Source organism: Hemitrygon akajei, chromosome 1 (assembly GCF_048418815.1).
Source record: "Hemitrygon akajei chromosome 1, sHemAka1.3, whole genome shotgun sequence".
NCBI classification, from domain to species: Eukaryota; Metazoa; Chordata; class Chondrichthyes; order Myliobatiformes; family Dasyatidae; genus Hemitrygon; species Hemitrygon akajei.
The window spans coordinates 73,691,584-73,709,264 of NC_133124.1; the positions used below are offsets into that span (position 1 = coordinate 73,691,584).

At 43.0% G+C, this 17,681-nt stretch overlaps 1 protein-coding gene across 2 annotated transcripts in view; it reads left to right on the forward strand.

The window, feature by feature from the left end:
- Positions 1-17,681, forward strand: part of LOC140727875 (proteasome subunit alpha type-7) — a 28,940-nt gene that overhangs the window by 9,825 nt on the left and 1,434 nt on the right. For both annotated transcript variants that reach the window (XM_073045774.1, XM_073045781.1), the window contains 2 exons: positions 3,065-3,184; positions 12,231-12,293. In XM_073045774.1, the coding sequence (XP_072901875.1) occupies positions 3,065-3,184; positions 12,231-12,293 (183 nt within the window). The remainder of the gene's footprint in view (positions 1-3,064; positions 3,185-12,230; positions 12,294-17,681) is intronic.

Consider the following 17,681-nt stretch of genomic DNA (forward strand, 5'->3'; position numbering starts at 1 on the left):
CTCGATTGCATGGAAGGTTGAGCCCATGGTCGAGCTGGCTGAGTCTCCAAACCTCTGCAGCTTTTTCCCTTTCTGTGCGTTGTACCCACCATACTCAGCTGTGATGCAACCCGTCAGAATGTTTTCTACCATACAGCTATTAGAAATTTGCAAGAGTCTTTTGTGACAAACCCAGACTCCTCAAACTCCTAATGAAGCAGAGACACCAGCATACCTTCTTCATAATTACATCATTGTGTTGTGCCCAGGAGGGATCTACTGAGATGTTGACATCCCGGAACACAAAGCTGTTCACCTTTCCAGTGCTGGCCCCTCAACGTGGACTAGTGTGTGTTCTTCCAACTTGCTCTTCCTGAAGTTCATAATCAATTCCTTGGTCTTGCTGCTGTTGAGTGCAAGGTTGTTATACCACTCAACCAGCCGATCTATCTCACTCCTGTAGGCTTCCTCATCACCATCAGAGGTTGGGATTCTAATCACTGCAGTTTATCATATCAACAGAACTATGTTGGCTCTGAGCTGACATACTATCACTGTTGGAATAGGGCATTTTTTCCCTTGTTTGCTCCCACTTTCAACACTGCAGATCTTTATCTGAGTGCCACTTACCTGCCATATCCTATATCCTTTGATTCTGAATATATTCATGACTTCAACCATGAATATATTCAACAGATGCCCCCCCCCCCCCGGTAGCCTTCTTGGGTTGAAAATTAAAAATATTCTCTGCATCTTTTGAAGAATTAAACAAAAAATTGTCCTCAATGGTAGACATCTTAGATTCTGTCTCCTCGTTCTTTATACTACAGTCAAGAAGAGTCATTGTTTCATTGTTGCATTTGTCTTGTTAAGGCTTGTAGGAATTTTGAGTCAATGAGCATTTTTCATTCTTCTCAGCTCTAATGAGTAAAGAGGCCCAGTCTGCTTAATCCCTCGATATTTGAAAAATATTCTATTCCAGGAGTCACTGGTAAGCTTTGATGCACTTCCTCTGTCACAAGTTTATTCTTCCATAGGCAGAACAGACTTGTAAATGAGGCCCGTCCAGCTCTCTGTATAATTGGAGCTAGATATTTTTCTTGTGTTCTTACCCTTGTAATAAAGGCCAAAGTTTACCTTCCACATTGCTTAGTGAACCCAGTAATTCATACCCAAGTCCCTTTGAACACAAACAGCTTTCACTTTCTGAAAAATAACAGTCAGCTGCAGATCTAGAATATAGAACAGTATAGTACTGTACAAGCCCTTTAGCCCACGATGTGCCAACCTTTTAACCTACTGTAAGATGAATTGAACTCCTCTCTCCCCCATAGACACATGGATGAAAGAAAAATGTAGAGCTGTCTAAGAATCCCTTAAATATTCCGAGCATATCTACTTCTACCACCACACCTGGCAGTGTATTCCATGTACTAATATCTCTGAGTTTTTAAGAAAAAAACTACGTCTGACAACCCCCTATACTTCTCTAATCACCTTCAAATTAGTTCCTCACATTAGCCATTTCTGCCCTGGGAAATTGATGTCTCGTATCATCTTAAACAGCTCTATCAAGTCACCTCCCATCCTCCTTTGCCCCATAGAGAAAGGCTCTAGCTTGCTCAAGCATTCCTCAAAAGGCAGAATCCAGGTAAATCTCTGCACCCTCAAAAGGTTTCCACATCCCGTCTACAATGAGGTGACCAGAGCTTAATACAATATTCCAAATGTGGTTGAACTGAAGTTTTCTAGAGCTGCAACATTACCTCATACCTCGTAAACTTAATCTCCTGATTAATGAAGGGCAACATACCACCTTATGCACCAAATCAACTTGCGCGGCAAGAACAGATAAAACACTCGGTAGATCAAACAGCATCTGTGGGTAGAAGCAATCTAAGTTTTAGGCTGTGGATCTTTTGTTCCAACCTGAGAGGTTAATTCTGTTTATTTTGCTACAAATTTTCTGTTTCTTTATTGGGGGGGGGGGGGAACTGCAGATTTGAAGTAGAACAGCATGAGTGGGGAGGGGAAGAGACTGAGGAATAGGAAACAAGGATAGGAATGAAAGACCCAAAATTAAGCAAAAAGGATAAGAGACAAGTAGGACCATGGAGCAACATAATAGGATAACCAAGAATGCGGAAGGAGGATTGATTAGAGTTATTAATCCCATGTAGCTCAACATACAGTAAAATTCATCATTTGCATTAGCAACCAAAGCAATCTGAGGATGTGCTGGGGCTGCCTGCAAGTGTTGCCACACATTATGGTGCCAGTGTGGCATGCCCATAATGTTCAGCAGAAGCTGCTTTTCCACCCCCACCCACACACATAGCAGGGCCTCCAAGCCCAGATAGGCTGTCTATGGGCATCTGACCAACAGACTGTGACCCCAGACTGGCCTCAAACCTCTGGACTCCTGAAGGCATTGTGACTCCACTTGTGATGTATTCAGAATAAGGTCGAGGAATTAACTAATCAATGAAAGGATGTGGGGAGAAGGTTAGAACACGGCACTGAATTTAGATGATCATCTTGATTGCAGGAGAGGACTCAAAGGGTTGAATTTCCACATCCTTATTCTGATTTCAGTCCCTCAGCATCTGAGAAGAGGCTGCTTTATACTGAGCCCAGTTGGGTTCTCATGCATCATGAACTTATCCAGGCAGCCACACTTTATTGGGGATTGATTGAAAAAGTGCAAGCAAAAAAATTAAGGCTTTTGAAGAATTTTTTGGATTCTGCTCATCACTTGGAATGTCAGCATTCATCCATTATCACCTTTGAAATTATATGTGGAATTCTCTGAATTAAACCTCATAACCTCCCAGTCTTGCTTCAGTGCCACCAGAATATGATATACGTCAACTTGCGGAGCATTATTTATTGCAGAGTTTTTTTTGTTGCTTGTATACAAAGATTCTGCTGTGATTTACAATTACTAATCCTGGAAACCAAAGGATTGCTTGGAAACTGAACCCTGACCAATTATGATAATTATTGATGTGAAAATGTGATATTAATGGATATTCTGTGCATATGGGAAGGCATGTCTTAAGATATAATTTGTGTGTACAAACAGGCAAATGCCATTGGCCGCAGCGCCAAGACAGTCCGAGAGTTCCTGGAAAAAAACTACACCGATGAGGCAATCGCAACAGACAATGACACTATCAAGCTCGCAATTAAGGCTTTGCTGGAAGTGAGTGAAATTCATTATTGCCAAGGCAGTGTTTGTTCTTCACATAACGCGGAGTTAATGGTAGGATTCTTAGCACTATGTAGAACAGAAGGATTTTGGGCTGCAAATCTGTTGGTCCCTCCAAGTTGCTGTGCATGTTGATAGCAAACGAGAAAATTTGCAGATGCTGGAAATCCAAGCACCGCACAGAATCCTGGAGGAACTCAATAGGCCAGGCAGCTTCTATGGAAGAGTACAATCGACATTTTGGGCTGAGAAGTCAACTGTACTCTTCTATAGGTGCTCCCTGGCCTGCTGAGTTCCTACAGTATGTGTGTGTTGCTGTGGTTGTTATAAAGGCATATGATGTGTGACCTTCAGTTGGGGCATTGAGTTCAAAAGCTACAAGGTAATATAGTTTTGATAAAACTGTGGTTAGACCATACTTGGAGTATTGTGTTCAGCTTTGGTTGCCTCATTATAGGAAGGATGTGGAAACTTAAAGAGGATATGGAGGAGATTTACCAGGGAGCGGCACAGTAACATAGTGTTAATGTAACTATTGGAGCACCCCATGACCTGGGATCACTTTCGCTGCTGTCTGTAAGGAGTTTGTACGTTCTCTCCATGACCACGTGGATTTCCTTCGGGTGCTTTGGTTTCCGACCACATGCCAAAGATTTACGGCTTAGTAAGTTAATGGATCACATAGGTGTATTGGGTGGCACTGGGGCTTTGGTCTGGAAGGGCCTGTTGCAGTGCTGTATCTCAAATTTAAAAAAAAAATAGAGAGCATGTCTTATGAGATAAAGCTGAGGTAGGACTTTTCACTTTGGAGTGAAGGAGAATGAGGTGACAGAGGTGTCTAAGATGAAAATTATTTTGGGGATTGAAAAGCTTGCCGTGTCAGGAATGCTTGATGTCTCTGAGCCTCTACTGACTGGAATTCAGAAGAATGAGGGGTAATCTCATTGAAACCTATTGAATATTGAAAGGCTTTGATAGAGTAGATGTGGAAAGAATGTTTCCTATGGTGGGAGAATCTGAGACCAGAGGGGACAGCCTCAGAGTAGAGGGATGTCCTTTTAGAATGGAGGTGAGAGGAATTTATTTAGCCAGAGAGTGGCTGTTGTGGAAGCCAAGTGATTGGGTATATTTAAGACAGAAGTTGATTAATAATTAGAGCATGAAAGAGTTTTGGGGAGAAGTCAGGAGATTGGGGCTGAGATGTGAAGTAGATCAGCCATGATGAAATGGCAGAGCAGACTTGATGGGCCAAATAGTCTTATGATGAGAGGCGTTGATAGTGGCAGCCAGCACCTTTTAGCTAGAGTGAAAATGGGCTAATTCAAGGGGCATAATTTTAAGATGATTGTAAGAAAGTATAGGGCAAGTGTCAAAAGTAGTTTTTATAGAGTGATGTGTGCACTGCCAGCAGTGGTGGTGGAGACAAACGTTGGAGACATTTAAGAGACTCTTAAGATAGGCACATGGATTTGAGTGTTATGTGGAAGTGAAGGCTTAGATTGATCTTGGTTAAAAGCTGGCACAACATCATGGGCTGAAGAACCTGTACTGTTTTATGCCTATAACAGTCAGAAGGTTCCACATAACCTAGCAGAAATGCTTGAATTTAATAGCAAAAACTGGGCACCTGTGACCATTGTCTTCCATTAAACTCGGGAAAATTGAAGGCATTTTTAATTTCTGAAAAACTGCACCAGAATTTCTGTAATTGAAATTTGCTGTATTACTGATATAACAGAAGAAAATAGGAGCCAGAGTAAGCTTCTCAGCCACCTGTCATTCAATACGACTGAGCCTCGTTGTCTCTACCGCACCAGTTCCCTCCGTCTGGTTGCATTTCATGTTAAGGTGTGTGAGCTGTTGGCATTCCGTCTTTGGTGCTGCAAGGTTGCCCACCTTGCCAGATGGTTAACATTTGTCATGGCTTGAGCAATATGTACAAAATGCTAGAGGAACTCAGCAGGTCAGGGAACATCTATCGAAGGAAGTAATCAGTCAATGTTTCAGGCTGAAACCTTTATTGGGACTTGTTTTGGGCAGGTTCACAGATAAGGTAATGTTTAGAGGGATATCAGAATCAGGTTTATTATCACCGGCATGTGACGTGAAATTTGTTAACTTAGAAGCAACAGTTCAATACAATACATAATATAGAAGAGGAAAAAATAAAATAAAAATAATAATAATAATAAATAAATCATTACAGTACACATAAATTGAATAGATTAAAAATGTGCAAAAAACAGAAATACGATATTAAAAAAAAGTGAGGTAGTGTCCAGTGGTTCAATGTCCATTTAGGAATTGGATGGCAGAGGGGAAGAAGCTGTTCCTGAATCGCTGAGTGTGTGCCTTCAGGCTTCTGTATCTCCTACCTGATGGTAACAATGAGAAAAGGGCATGCCCTGGGTGCTTGAGGTCCTTAATAATGGACGCTGCCTTTCTGAGACACCACTCCTTGAAGATGTCCTGGGTACTTTGTAGGCTGGTACCCAAGATGGAGCTGACTAGATTTACAACCCTTTGCAGCTTCTTTTGGTCCTGTGCAGTAGCCATCCCCCCCCCCTCCATACCCCCATACCAGACAGTGATGCAGCCTGTCAGAATGCTCTCCATGGTACATCTATAGAAGTTTTTGAGTGTATTTGTTGACATGCCAAATCTCTTCAAACTCCTAATAAAGTATAGCCTCTGTCTTACCTTCTTTATAACTACATCGATATGTCAGGACCTCTTCACACCCGGGAACTTGAAACTGCTCACTCTCTCCACTTCTGATCCCTCTATGAGGAATGGTATGTGTTCCTTTGTCTTACCCTTCCTGAAGTCCACAGTTAGCTCTTTTGTACTACGTGCCAGGTTGTTGCTGCAGCACCACTCCACTAGTTGGCATATCTCACCCCTGTACGCCCTCTCGTCACCACTTGAGTTTCTACGTTTGTACATAGAATGGTTGTATCGTCAGCATATTTATAGATGGTATTTGAGCTATGCCTAGCCACACAGTCATGTGTATACAGAGAGTAGAGCAGTGGGCTAAGCACACACCACTGAGGTGTGCCAGTTTTGATCGTTAGCAAGGAGGATGTGTTACCGCACAGATTGTGGTTTTCTGGTTAGGAAGTCAAGGATCCAATTGCAGAGGGAGGTACAGAGGCCTAGGTTCTGCAACTTCTTAATCGGGATTGTGGGAATGATGGAATTAAACACTGAGCTATAGTCGATGAACATCATCCTGAGATAGGTCTGTATTGTCCAGGTGGTCAAAGGCCGTGTGGAGAGCCATTGAGATTGCGTCTGCCGTTGACCTATTGTGGTGATAGGCAAATTGCAATGGGTCCAGGTCCTTGCTGAGGCAGGAGTTCAGTCTAGTCATGACCAACCTCTCAAAGCATTTCATCATTGTCGATGTGAATGCTACCGGGTGATATTTTTTAAGGCAGCCCACATTATTCTTCTTAAGCACTGGTATAATTGTTGCCCTTTTGAAGCAAGTGGGAACTTGAACCCGTAGCAGTGAGAGGTTGAAAATGTCCTTGAATACTGCTTCTCGTTGATTGGCACAGGTTTTCAGAGCCTTACCAGGTACTCCATCGAGACCTTCTGTCTTGCGAGGTTTCACTCTCTTTAAAGACAGTCTAACATGGGCCTCTGAGACGGAGATCACGGGGTCATCAGGTGCAGCAGGGATTTTCACAGCTGTAGTTGTGTTCTCCCTTTCAAAGTGTGCGTTGAAGGCATTGAGTTCATTTGGTAGTGAAGCATCGCTGCCGTTCATGCTATTGGGTTTCGCTTTGTAGGAAGTAATGTCTTGCAGCCCCTGCCAGAGTTTCCGTGAATCCAATGTCTCTTCCAACCTTGTTCAAAATTGTCTCTTTGCCCTTGAAATAGCCTTCTGCAAATCATACCTGGTTTTCTGGTACAGGCCTGGGTCGCCAGACTTGAATGCCACAGAACTAGCCTTCAGCAGACAATGTACCTCCTGGTTCATCCACAGCTTTTGATTTGGGAATGTACAGTAAGTCTTCATGGGCACACACTCAACCACACAAGTTTTAATGAAGTCAGTAACAACTGAAGCATACTCAACCGGGTTCGAAGATGAATCCCTGAATACAGTCCAGTGCACTGTTTCGAAGCAGTCCTGTAGGCGCTCCTGTGCTTCCCTTGTCCATACCTTTTTGGTCCTCACTACTGGCGCTGCAGTCTTCAGTCTCTGCCTATACTCAGTGAGTAGAAGTACAGCCAGGTGATCAGACTTCCCGAAGTGAGGGCATGGAATAGCATGGTAGGCATTCTTGATGGTGATGTAGCAATGGTCCAGTGTGTTGTTTCCTCTGGTATTGCAAGTGATCTGTTGATGGTAATTGCTTAGTGATTTTTTTTTTCAGACTGGCCTGGTTAAAATCTCCCAAAACAATGGTGAAGGCATTAGGGTGCGCTGTTTCGGGCATGTTGATCCCATTGCTCAGATCATCTAAAGCCTGACTGATATTGGCCTGAGGTGGAACATAAACTGCTACCAGAATGACCCTGGAGAACTCCCATGGTTGGTAAAAAGGACAGCACTTAACTGCTAGATATTCCAGGTCTGGCGAGCAGAATTGCAACAGCACTGATATATTTGTGCACCAAGAAGAGTTGATCATGAGTCATACTCCTCCACCTCTGCTTTTGAGAGACTATATAGATCCATCCTGACAGTGTATAGTAAACCCATCGATCTGAATCTCTGCATCCAGTACTGAAGGGGTTAACCAGAATTCCATGAAACAAAGGAAACACACAGTCCTAGTGTCCCTCTGATTTAGCCCCCTAGCTCTGAGATCATCTATTTTATTCACCAGAGACTGCACGTTTGCCAGCAAGATAATCGGTATAGGAATATACCAGTTCCTTAAACTAACTTGTAACCCCCGCTCTGCATCTGCACTTCCTCTGTAGTATCCTACATGGGCACTTCCGACCAAAGTCGGTGTTGTTTCTATCAGTTTTAAGCAGCCATAGTTTGTTTAAATGCATTAAGACATCTTTGTTGACTGTACTGACCTTGGAAGCAGTTCTGCTTTTTAGCTTTATCAGGCTGAAACAGGAATATTTAATAGTATCGATTGAGGGTACTGCTGCTATTTGAGTCGCACCTAGGCACCCCGGAAGTATTCCAAACACATGTAACACTTACCCAACAGGCTGGTATATGTCTAGGGGAAAAAGAGATCCAGCCACACACCAACCCACCTCCCGTACACGCAGGTGCTGTGAGAATCGAGTTTATGCCTCGCGCCGCTCACCGTATCAACTTCACACCAAATACCGTTATGACATACACTTTATAGAATTTACTAACATTAACTAAAGAAGTATTAGGCAATACAATATATATATACAAGGAAAGAAAAAAACAAAAGGCGCCAACTTATCAAAGTTCAGTCAGTGGAGTGCACATCGTAGGAGCTCAATCAACGAATCATCCGACAGCCACGTCGTCACCCCTGGGACCACCCGGTGGTCTTACGAGCCGTCTAGCGCCAGTCACGGTGGTCCTACAAGCCATCCAGCGCCCGTCTACCTTCCTCGTCCGTCTCTCCTGCCGACTCCCTTCACCCCCAAGCCCGCGCAACCCCTCCCCCAAGTTCCCAGCCTCACAAAACACAATAACATTCCCCATTGATTAACAAATGAATACAATTACCATATCAGCCATTCTAAAGCGAAACAACGGCGAGAGAAACATTTAACAGACAAAGAAACATTCCTACTCGTAACAAACCAAAGAAGCCCTTTTTAGTAACATACACCGGACATTGTACACACAGCTAAGTGGGACTATCTCAGTTTTGGTCACCATGGATGAGTTGGGTCGTAGAGTATTGTTTTCGTGCTATGACTCCGTTAGATCATTTCTTTTGAAGCTTTTTGGCATGGTTACAAGATTTTCTGAGCCATGACTCCATGATTCTGCTTTTGGTTCTTTTCTCAATTATCCTAGGTTTTGAGTTGACCCATTTTTGACATGTTTGAGGATCAAGAATTTTTTAAAAACTTATTCAAGCACTGTGGGGTTCCCAGGCTGAGCCAGCATTTAATTGTCCTTCCCTAGTTGTCCTTGAGAATGTGGTGGTGAGCTGGGTTCTTGAATGCTGAGGTTGTTGAGTCAACAATATTCATCTCAATAGAGGTAAAGGTTCACTGATTCCTGGGGTGGAGCTCATCCTGTGAGGAGAGTTCAAATGGTCAGGGTCAACGTTTATTTAGAATGATGAGTGGTCTCATCATAGAAACTGTGGCAATGAATTTCACAGATTCACCACCTACTGGCTAAAGAAATTCCTCCTTGTCTCTGTTCTAAAGGGCGTTGATGGGGGTAGATGATACCCCTGGCTAGGGTCTCAAGAGCATGGGTCATAATCTCAAGGTAAGTTGGCATAAAGGATAGAACTAAAAATAAATTTCTTAACCAGCAGGCTGTGGACCCTGAATGTATCCAAGACAGGGATCCAAAAATGTTTGGATGCTGGGAACCATAACACAGGAGCAGAATTTGTCATGCGGTCCATCAAGTCTGCTCCGCCATTTGATCAAGGCTGATATATTTTCCCTTGCAAACCCATTCTCCTATCATCTCCCTGCAACCTTTGAAGCCCCCTGAGGCTGAGGTATGCAGATGTTTTCAATGAGTGGACAGTTGCAAGGCTGCAGGACCGGACGGCATCCCAGTGCGAGTACTCGGTGTTTGCAGCACAACTGGCAGGTGTGTCGACTGGCATTTTTAATCTCTCCCTCTCCCGGTGTAGAGTGTCCTCCTGCTTCAGAACTTACACCATTGTTCCTGTACCAAAAAAGACCAAGAAAACGTGCCTGAACGACTGGTGTCCTGTTGCACTCACCTTAATAGCAAGCAAATGCTTTGAGAGGCTGGTCAAGGATTACATCTGTAGCATGCTACCACCCAATCTGGACCCCCTACAATTCGCCTACTGACACAACTGATTGGCAGATGATGCAATAGCCACTGCTCTATATACCATTCTTACACATCTGGAGAAGGATGCATATGTGAGAATGTTGTTCTTTCATCTCAGACGGTTGAGGAAGTTTGGACGGGCCCCCAAATTCTAAGAACGTTCTACAGGGGCACAATTGAGAGCATCCTGACTGGCTGCATCACTGCCTGGTATGGGAACTGTACCTCCCTTAATCGCGGGACATTGCAGAGAGTGGTCCAGACAGCCTAGCGCACCTGTAGCTGTGAACTTCCCATGATTCAGGACATTTACAAGGACAGGTGTGTAAAAAGGGCCTGTAGGATCATTGGGGTCCCAAGTCATCCCAACCGCAATCTATTCCAGCTGCTACCATCTGGGAAGTTGTACCGCAGCACAAAAGCCAGGACCAACAAGCTCCGGGCCAGCTTCTTCCACCAGGCTATCAGACTGATGAATTCGTGCTGATTTCAGTGTACTCTATATTACATTGACTGTTCTATTTATTATAAATTACTGATTGCACATTTAGATGGAGACATAACATAAATATTTTGACTCCTCATATGTGGAGGATGTAAGAAATAAATTCAATGCAATTCAATTCAATCTAGAGCAGGGGTGTCAAACTCATTTTAGGTCACGGGCCGGATTGAGCAAAATGCAGCTTCATGCGGGCCGGATCAGTCGGACGCGTGCGAACGCAGCTTTCGTTGCCTCCGTTTTTTCAGCCTGCTCTCATGTGTCTCAGTCTCTGCTATAACTACAAAGTGTTTCACTTTACAAATTCTGTTTCTTATGAAGAAGACTGCCGAATAAACACTAAAAACCCTGAAAACCTGGTACCTGAATAAACTCAGCATTAGCCATATCATACGCCATAGGCGCTTCGATTACTGGGGCCAGCTTTAATAGTAATTAGATATTATCTCGCGGGCCAAAGATAATTCCACCGCGGGCCGGATTTGGCTCGCAGGCCTTGAGTTTGACATATATGATCTAGAGTAATCAAATGCTCCTCATACACTAATTTTTTTCCATCCCGTGATCCTCCCTGCTCTTCACCTTCTTCAATGCCGGCATACCCTTTCTTGGATATGGGGCCAAAATCTGCTTCTAATACGGTGTGACCAATGGCATTGAACTAAAAAAACGTTCATGATAGAATGGAATGGTGGAGCAAATACAAGTTGCTGAATGAAGGTTACTGAGAGCGAGGCTTTAGAGAACTTGGGTGTTGTGTCCAGTTAGGATCACTAAACTTGATATATGATGGACTTTTTCAGAGTTGAGAGGAGATCCACCAGAATTGGATGTAGTGCTGACAGATTTTAACTGCAACATTGGCTTGGAAATGCTGAGATTTTTGTTGCTTGGAGCTGTGGCTGTGTGCAGATTTTTGATAGACGTATAAGGTGCAGACATGATGGACCAAGTTGTTTCCATTAGCTGATGATAGAAATTGACTGAACTGGTAGATCAAGAGAAACGCAGCACAGGATCTGTCACCATGATCCAAGTCAGTGCTGTCAACCATCCATTTACACTACTCCTACATTAATACTGCTTTAATTTTCCCCATGTTCTCATCAACCCTCCCTGGATTCCATCACCCACCTACACACTAGAGACAATTTATAACCCACAAACCCCCATGTTGTTGGGATGTAGAAGTGAACTGGGGTACCCAGGAGGAAACCTGTGGTAACAGGGAGAACGTGCATACTCCACACACACTCAATCCAAGGTCAGGATTGCATCCCAGCCTTTATCTAGCTCATGGGATAAAAGCTCCACTTGTGTTTTTGGTTGAGATGTGGCAGAGGAAAATTACTTAACTCATTGAGTGATACTCTGGCACTTGCCTGTGAGACTGGTGGAAGCAGAGATGATCTATTATTTTAAAGAAAATTGGGCCAGCAGTTGAAGGAAATAAACATGTGGGAATAGAACAAAACAGGGCTGAGAGTATTGCTGTACAGGGAGCCAGCATTGACTTGAGTCGAATGGTCTCTGTGGCATTGTTTTTTTGTGACCTGTTTGTAATATCTTTTTAGGTGGTACAGTCTGGTGGGAAAAACATTGAGCTGGCCATAATTCGAAGGAATCAGGTTTTGAAGGTAAGTTTAAAAAGTAGTTTGTTGTTGGTGTGTTTAGGTTCTGCATTATCTGTGCAAAGAAACAAAAATGAATTTGCTATTTTGGAGTTTTGTTTATACAGATGAACACTGCAGTCTGGAAGCGGAAATGCTTAGCTTAGATCACAAGATTTTGCAGATCGGAATCAGGTTTAATATCACTGGCATGTGTATTGAAATTTGTTGTTCTGCAGCAGTAATATATTGCAATACGTAATAAAATACAATGAGAAATACATATAAAACATTAAATAAATAGTGCAAAAAGAGGAAAAAATGGATATGGATTCATTTTCATTTTAGTAATCTGACGGTGAAAGGGAAGAAGCTGTTCATAAACTGTGGAGTGTGTCTCTTCAGGCTCCTGTGCCACCACCTTGATGATGACAATAAGAAGAAGGCGCGTCCTGGGTGATGGGGATCCTTAATGATGAATGCTGCCATTTTAAAGTATCGCCTCTTTAAGATGTCTTCGATGCTGGGGGGTGGGGGGGTAGGCTGGTGCCTTTGGTAGCTTTTGCTGAATTTGCAACTTCCTGCAGCTTTTTCTGATCCTGTACAGCAGTCCTTCTATATCAGATGGTAATGCAAAACAGTAAGAATGTTGAATCTTTGTGGGTAGAGTTGAGAAACTGCAAGGATATAAAAAAAATAACATTATGCAAAACTTATATAGGCCTCCAATGAGTAACCAAGAAGTGGGGTTGACATCGCAAAGGAAGCTGGAAAAGGCATGTTATAAAGGTATTGGAAGGGATTGGGAAAAATCAGTTTGGTGTTGGATTGCAAGAAAGGGAATTTGTTAAATGCATACAAGATGGCTTTTTAGTGCAACGTGCTTGATTCTACTCAGGGAAAATCTGTCTTGGATTGGGTGTTGTGTAATAACCCAGATCTTATCAGGGAGCTTAATGTAAAGGAATCCTTAGGAGGCAGTGATTATAATGATTGAATTTGTACTGCAATTTGAGAGGGAAAAGCTTAAGTCAGACACAGTGAAATAAAGGGAAGTACAGAGGCATGAGAAAGGAGCTTGCCCAGTTGGATTGGAAGAGGGTACTGGCGGGGATGAAGGCAGATCAGATGTGGCTGAAGTTCCTGGGAATAGTTGACAAGACGCAGGAGAGGTATGTCCCACAGAAGCAGTTGTTCTCAAATGACAAGGCGGACAACCACAGCTGACAACGGATGTTAAGGACTGTATAAAAGCCAAGGAAAGGGCATATCAGGTAGCAAAAGTGAGTGGGAAGTGGATAATTGGGAAGCTTTTAAAATCTTACAAAAGGGAACTAAAAAAACTATAAGAAGAGAAAAGATGAAATATGAGGGCAAACAAGCCAATAATATAAAAGAGGATACTAAAAGTTTTTTTCAGTTAAGAATAAAAGGGAGGTGAGAGTTGATACTGGACCACTGGAAAATAATGCTGATGAGGTAGTAATGGGGGACAAAGAAATGGTGGATGAGCTTAATGGGTACTTTGCATCTGTTTTCACTGTGGAAGACACTAGCAGTGTGCCAGAGGTCTGTGAGTGCCAGGGAGCAGGAGTGGGTGCCATTGTTATTTCAAAGGAAAAAGTGCTCGGCAAACTCAAAGGTCATAAGGTGGATAAGTCACCTGGACCAGATGAATGGAATCCAGAGGGAGGATGCTGAAGAGATAATGGATGCATTGGGTCATGATCTTTCAAGAATCACTTGATTCTGACATGGGACTGGAAGATTACAAACGTTACTCCACTTCTTAAGAAGAGAGGAAAGCAAAAGAAAGTACAGTATAGGCCAGTTAGTGTAACCTCAGTGGTTGGGAATGTGTTGGAGTCTATTATTAAGGATGAGGTTTTGGGGGTACTTGGAGACTAATGGTAAAATAAGTCAATGTCAGCATGGTTTCTGTGAAGGGAAATCTTGCCTGACAAATTTGTTAGAGTACCTTGAAGTAACAAGCAGGGTGGACAAAGGAGAGGCAGTGGATTGCACTTGGATTTTCAGAAGACATTTGATAAGGTGCCACACATGAGGCTGCTTAACAAGATCAGGTACTATGGCATTACATGAAAGATACTGACATGGATAGAGGAATGGCTGACAGGCAAGAGGCAGCAAGTGGGTATAAACAGGCCCTTTTCTGGTTGGCTGCCAGTGACTAGTGGTGTTCCTCAGGGGTCAGTATTGGGACAGTAGTGGTGTGCTACACACAGCGCTAAAATAACGACACGGAGTCGGTAAACTGCAATTAAAGAAGATTTTATTCGAACTTCACAGCCTTGCTTTAAAGCCTCCCTCATCCCGCCCTCCCCGGGCGCAGATGCTGTAAGGGGCACGTACTCACAAACCCCCGCAGGCTTTCCCTTTGTTGGTGAAGCAGACCTGGTGCGCTGGCTATTTGTGAGCCGGTTCGAGTGCGCTAGGAAGTGGGTCGCCACAGGACCACTACTTTTCACATTGTTTGTCAATGATTTGGATAATGGAATTGATGGCCCTATGGCAAAGTTTGCAGATGATACGAAGATGGATGGAGGGATAAATAGTGCCGAGGAAGCAATGCAATTATAGCAGCTCTTAGACAAATTGGAAGAATGGGCAAAAAAGTGGCAGATGGAATGTAGTGTTGGGAAATGTATGATAATTCATTTTCGTAGAAGTATTAATAGTGAAGACAATTATTTAAATGGGGAGAAAGTTCAAACAGAGGTGCAGAGGGAATTGGAAGCTCTCATGCAAGACTTCCAGAAGGTTAGTTTGCAGGTTGAGTGTGTGGTAAAGAAGGCAAATGCAATGTTTTGTTTTTTTTAAAAAAAAAATTTAATTAGTTTTTCAAAACATTTTACAAAATTAAAAACCCCAAATCCCAATGAGGAGCATTAATACAGTGCAAGATTAAGCATACAATAACAATGTGCTACAAAGGAAGAGAATTTAACAAAAAAGCACCTAAATTAAAGACAAGTGAGCTTAGTGTCCTCCCTAAGCCCCACAACACAAGAAAAAAACAACAACAACTCCAGACCAACCACCACACAGTATAAAGAGTATGTCCGGACAGTCAAACTCCCAGACTGTGAATACACTTAGCAACAGAGGATAAAAATGCCTACTACCAGAAAAAAAAAGGGAGCTGAAAGCAAGGGACCGAAAAGAAGAAAAAAAAGAGAAAAGAAAAAAAACCCTAGTCAAGAGGAAGGTTATGAAAGTACTCGATAAAAGGTCCCCAGACCTTATGGAACTTTAGATCCGAATTAAGAACTGAATAATGAATATTTTCGAGGTCCAAGCAGGCCATATGTCGTTAAGCCATTGCGCATGAGTGGGCGGGGCAACATCTCTCCATCTAAGGAGGATCAAGCGTCTCGCCAGGAGAGAGGCAAAGGATAGTATTCGGCATTTGGTCGGACCCAGACATAAATCTGTCTCGCCCCAAAAACCGAACAGAGCAATTAAGGGGTTAGGTTCTAGGTGCTGATTCAGAATACCCAATAATGTAGTGAAGACATCTTTCCAAAATTTCTCCAAGCTAGGACAGAACCAGTACATATGGATGAGAGAGGCCACGCCCCTCTTGCATTTATCACAGAGCAGACTAATGCCAGGGTAGAATCGAGATAGTTTAGATTTAGACATATGGGCTCTATGAACAATCTTAAACTGTAAGAGGCAATGGCGAGCACAAAGGGAGGTTGAGTTAACCGATTTGAGAACTGAGTCCCAGCTCTCCTCGGATAAGGAGATATTTAAATCCTGCTCCCAGGCCATTTTAATTTTATCCACAGGGGCCCGTCGTAAGGCTGCTAGTTTATCTCGGATAATTGAAATTAAACCTTTACCTAGTGGATTAATGGTAAGAAATAGGTCCATAGCATTTTTCACAGGCATTTCAGGAAAGTTAGGAATTAAAGGAGCAGTAAAGTGTCGGATTTGGAGATATCTGAAAAAGTGAGCGTTAGGCAGGTTGAACTTAACGGAGAGCTGCTGAAAAGAAGCGAAGCGATTATCAATGAAGAGATCTTCAAAATGTCTAATGCCCTTCCTATACCAAACATGGAATGCTGAATCGTACGTAGTAGGTAAAAAAAGGTGATTATGTGCGACAGGGCTAGAAACGGAAAACCCCTGGAAACCATAGCATTTCCTGAACTGAGCCCATATACGCAAAGTGTGTCTAACCAGAGGGTTAGCTATTGATCTGGGCAGACTGCTAGGGAGCAAATGCAATGTTGACATTTATTTCAAGGGGGAGATAATGCTGAAGCTTAATAAGACACTAGTCAGGCTGCACTTAGAATGTTGTCGACAATTTTGGGCCACTTATCTCAGAAAGGATGTACTGTCATTGGAGAAAGTACAGAGGAGGTTCACGAGGATTATTCTGGGAATGAAGGGGTTAACACATATGGAGTGTTTGGCAGCTTTAGGCCTGTACTCACTGGAATTTAGCAGAATGTGTGGGGATCTCATGGAAACCTACTGAATGTTGAAAGACATAAATAAGGTGGATGTGGAGAGGATGTTTCTGAAGGGGTGACCTTTTAGAAGAGAGGAAAGGAGGAATTTTTTTTAGACAGAGTTGTGAATCTCTGGAATGTTCTGCCACGGACTGCAGTAGAGGCCAAGTCTGTGGGTATATTTAAGAGGGAAGTTGATAGTTTCCCGATTGGTTAGGGCATCAAAGGGTAAGGTGAGAAGGCAGGTGTATGGGGTTGATTGGGATCCGGGATCAGCCATAATGGATTGGCAGAGCAGACTTGATGGGTTGAATGGCCTAATTCTGCTTCTGTGCCTTATGGTCTAAAGGAATTTAGATTTGCAGTAGAGGGTTATCTCTGATCATAATGAGGGTGTACGGTTAATTTCTGCCATCTATTTTCTTATGCTTGATTTGAAATTAATGAAGCCAGGGAGAGGTTGTACGGGCTTGGACTTTATTCCATGATACACAGGAGACTGAGGGTGTATGAAATCATGAGACCTGTAGAGAGGTGAATGCAGTCTTTCTCAGAGAAGAATTAAAAACTAGAGGGCAAAGATTAACGTGAAAGATGTAAAAATGACCTGAAGGGCAGTTATTTATGCAGAGGTAGTGCATATGGAACGAGCTGCCAGAGAAAGTGGTTGAGGTAGATGCAATCTATTTTGGATAATGATTAAGGAATATGGGCCAAACAGGAACAAAGCTTGTTGAGCACCATATGGTCAGCATGGCCAAGTTGGGCGGGAGGGCCTGTTCCATGCTGTATTACTGGACCTGACTCCTAATTTTTTGCCGTGCCAGCACTTTAGAGGTTAATATGTGGAGGTTTACAGATGTGATTTGGTACTTACGGAAACAGCGAAACTGTATATAATGTTACAAAATAAAAGATGCTCTGTCCA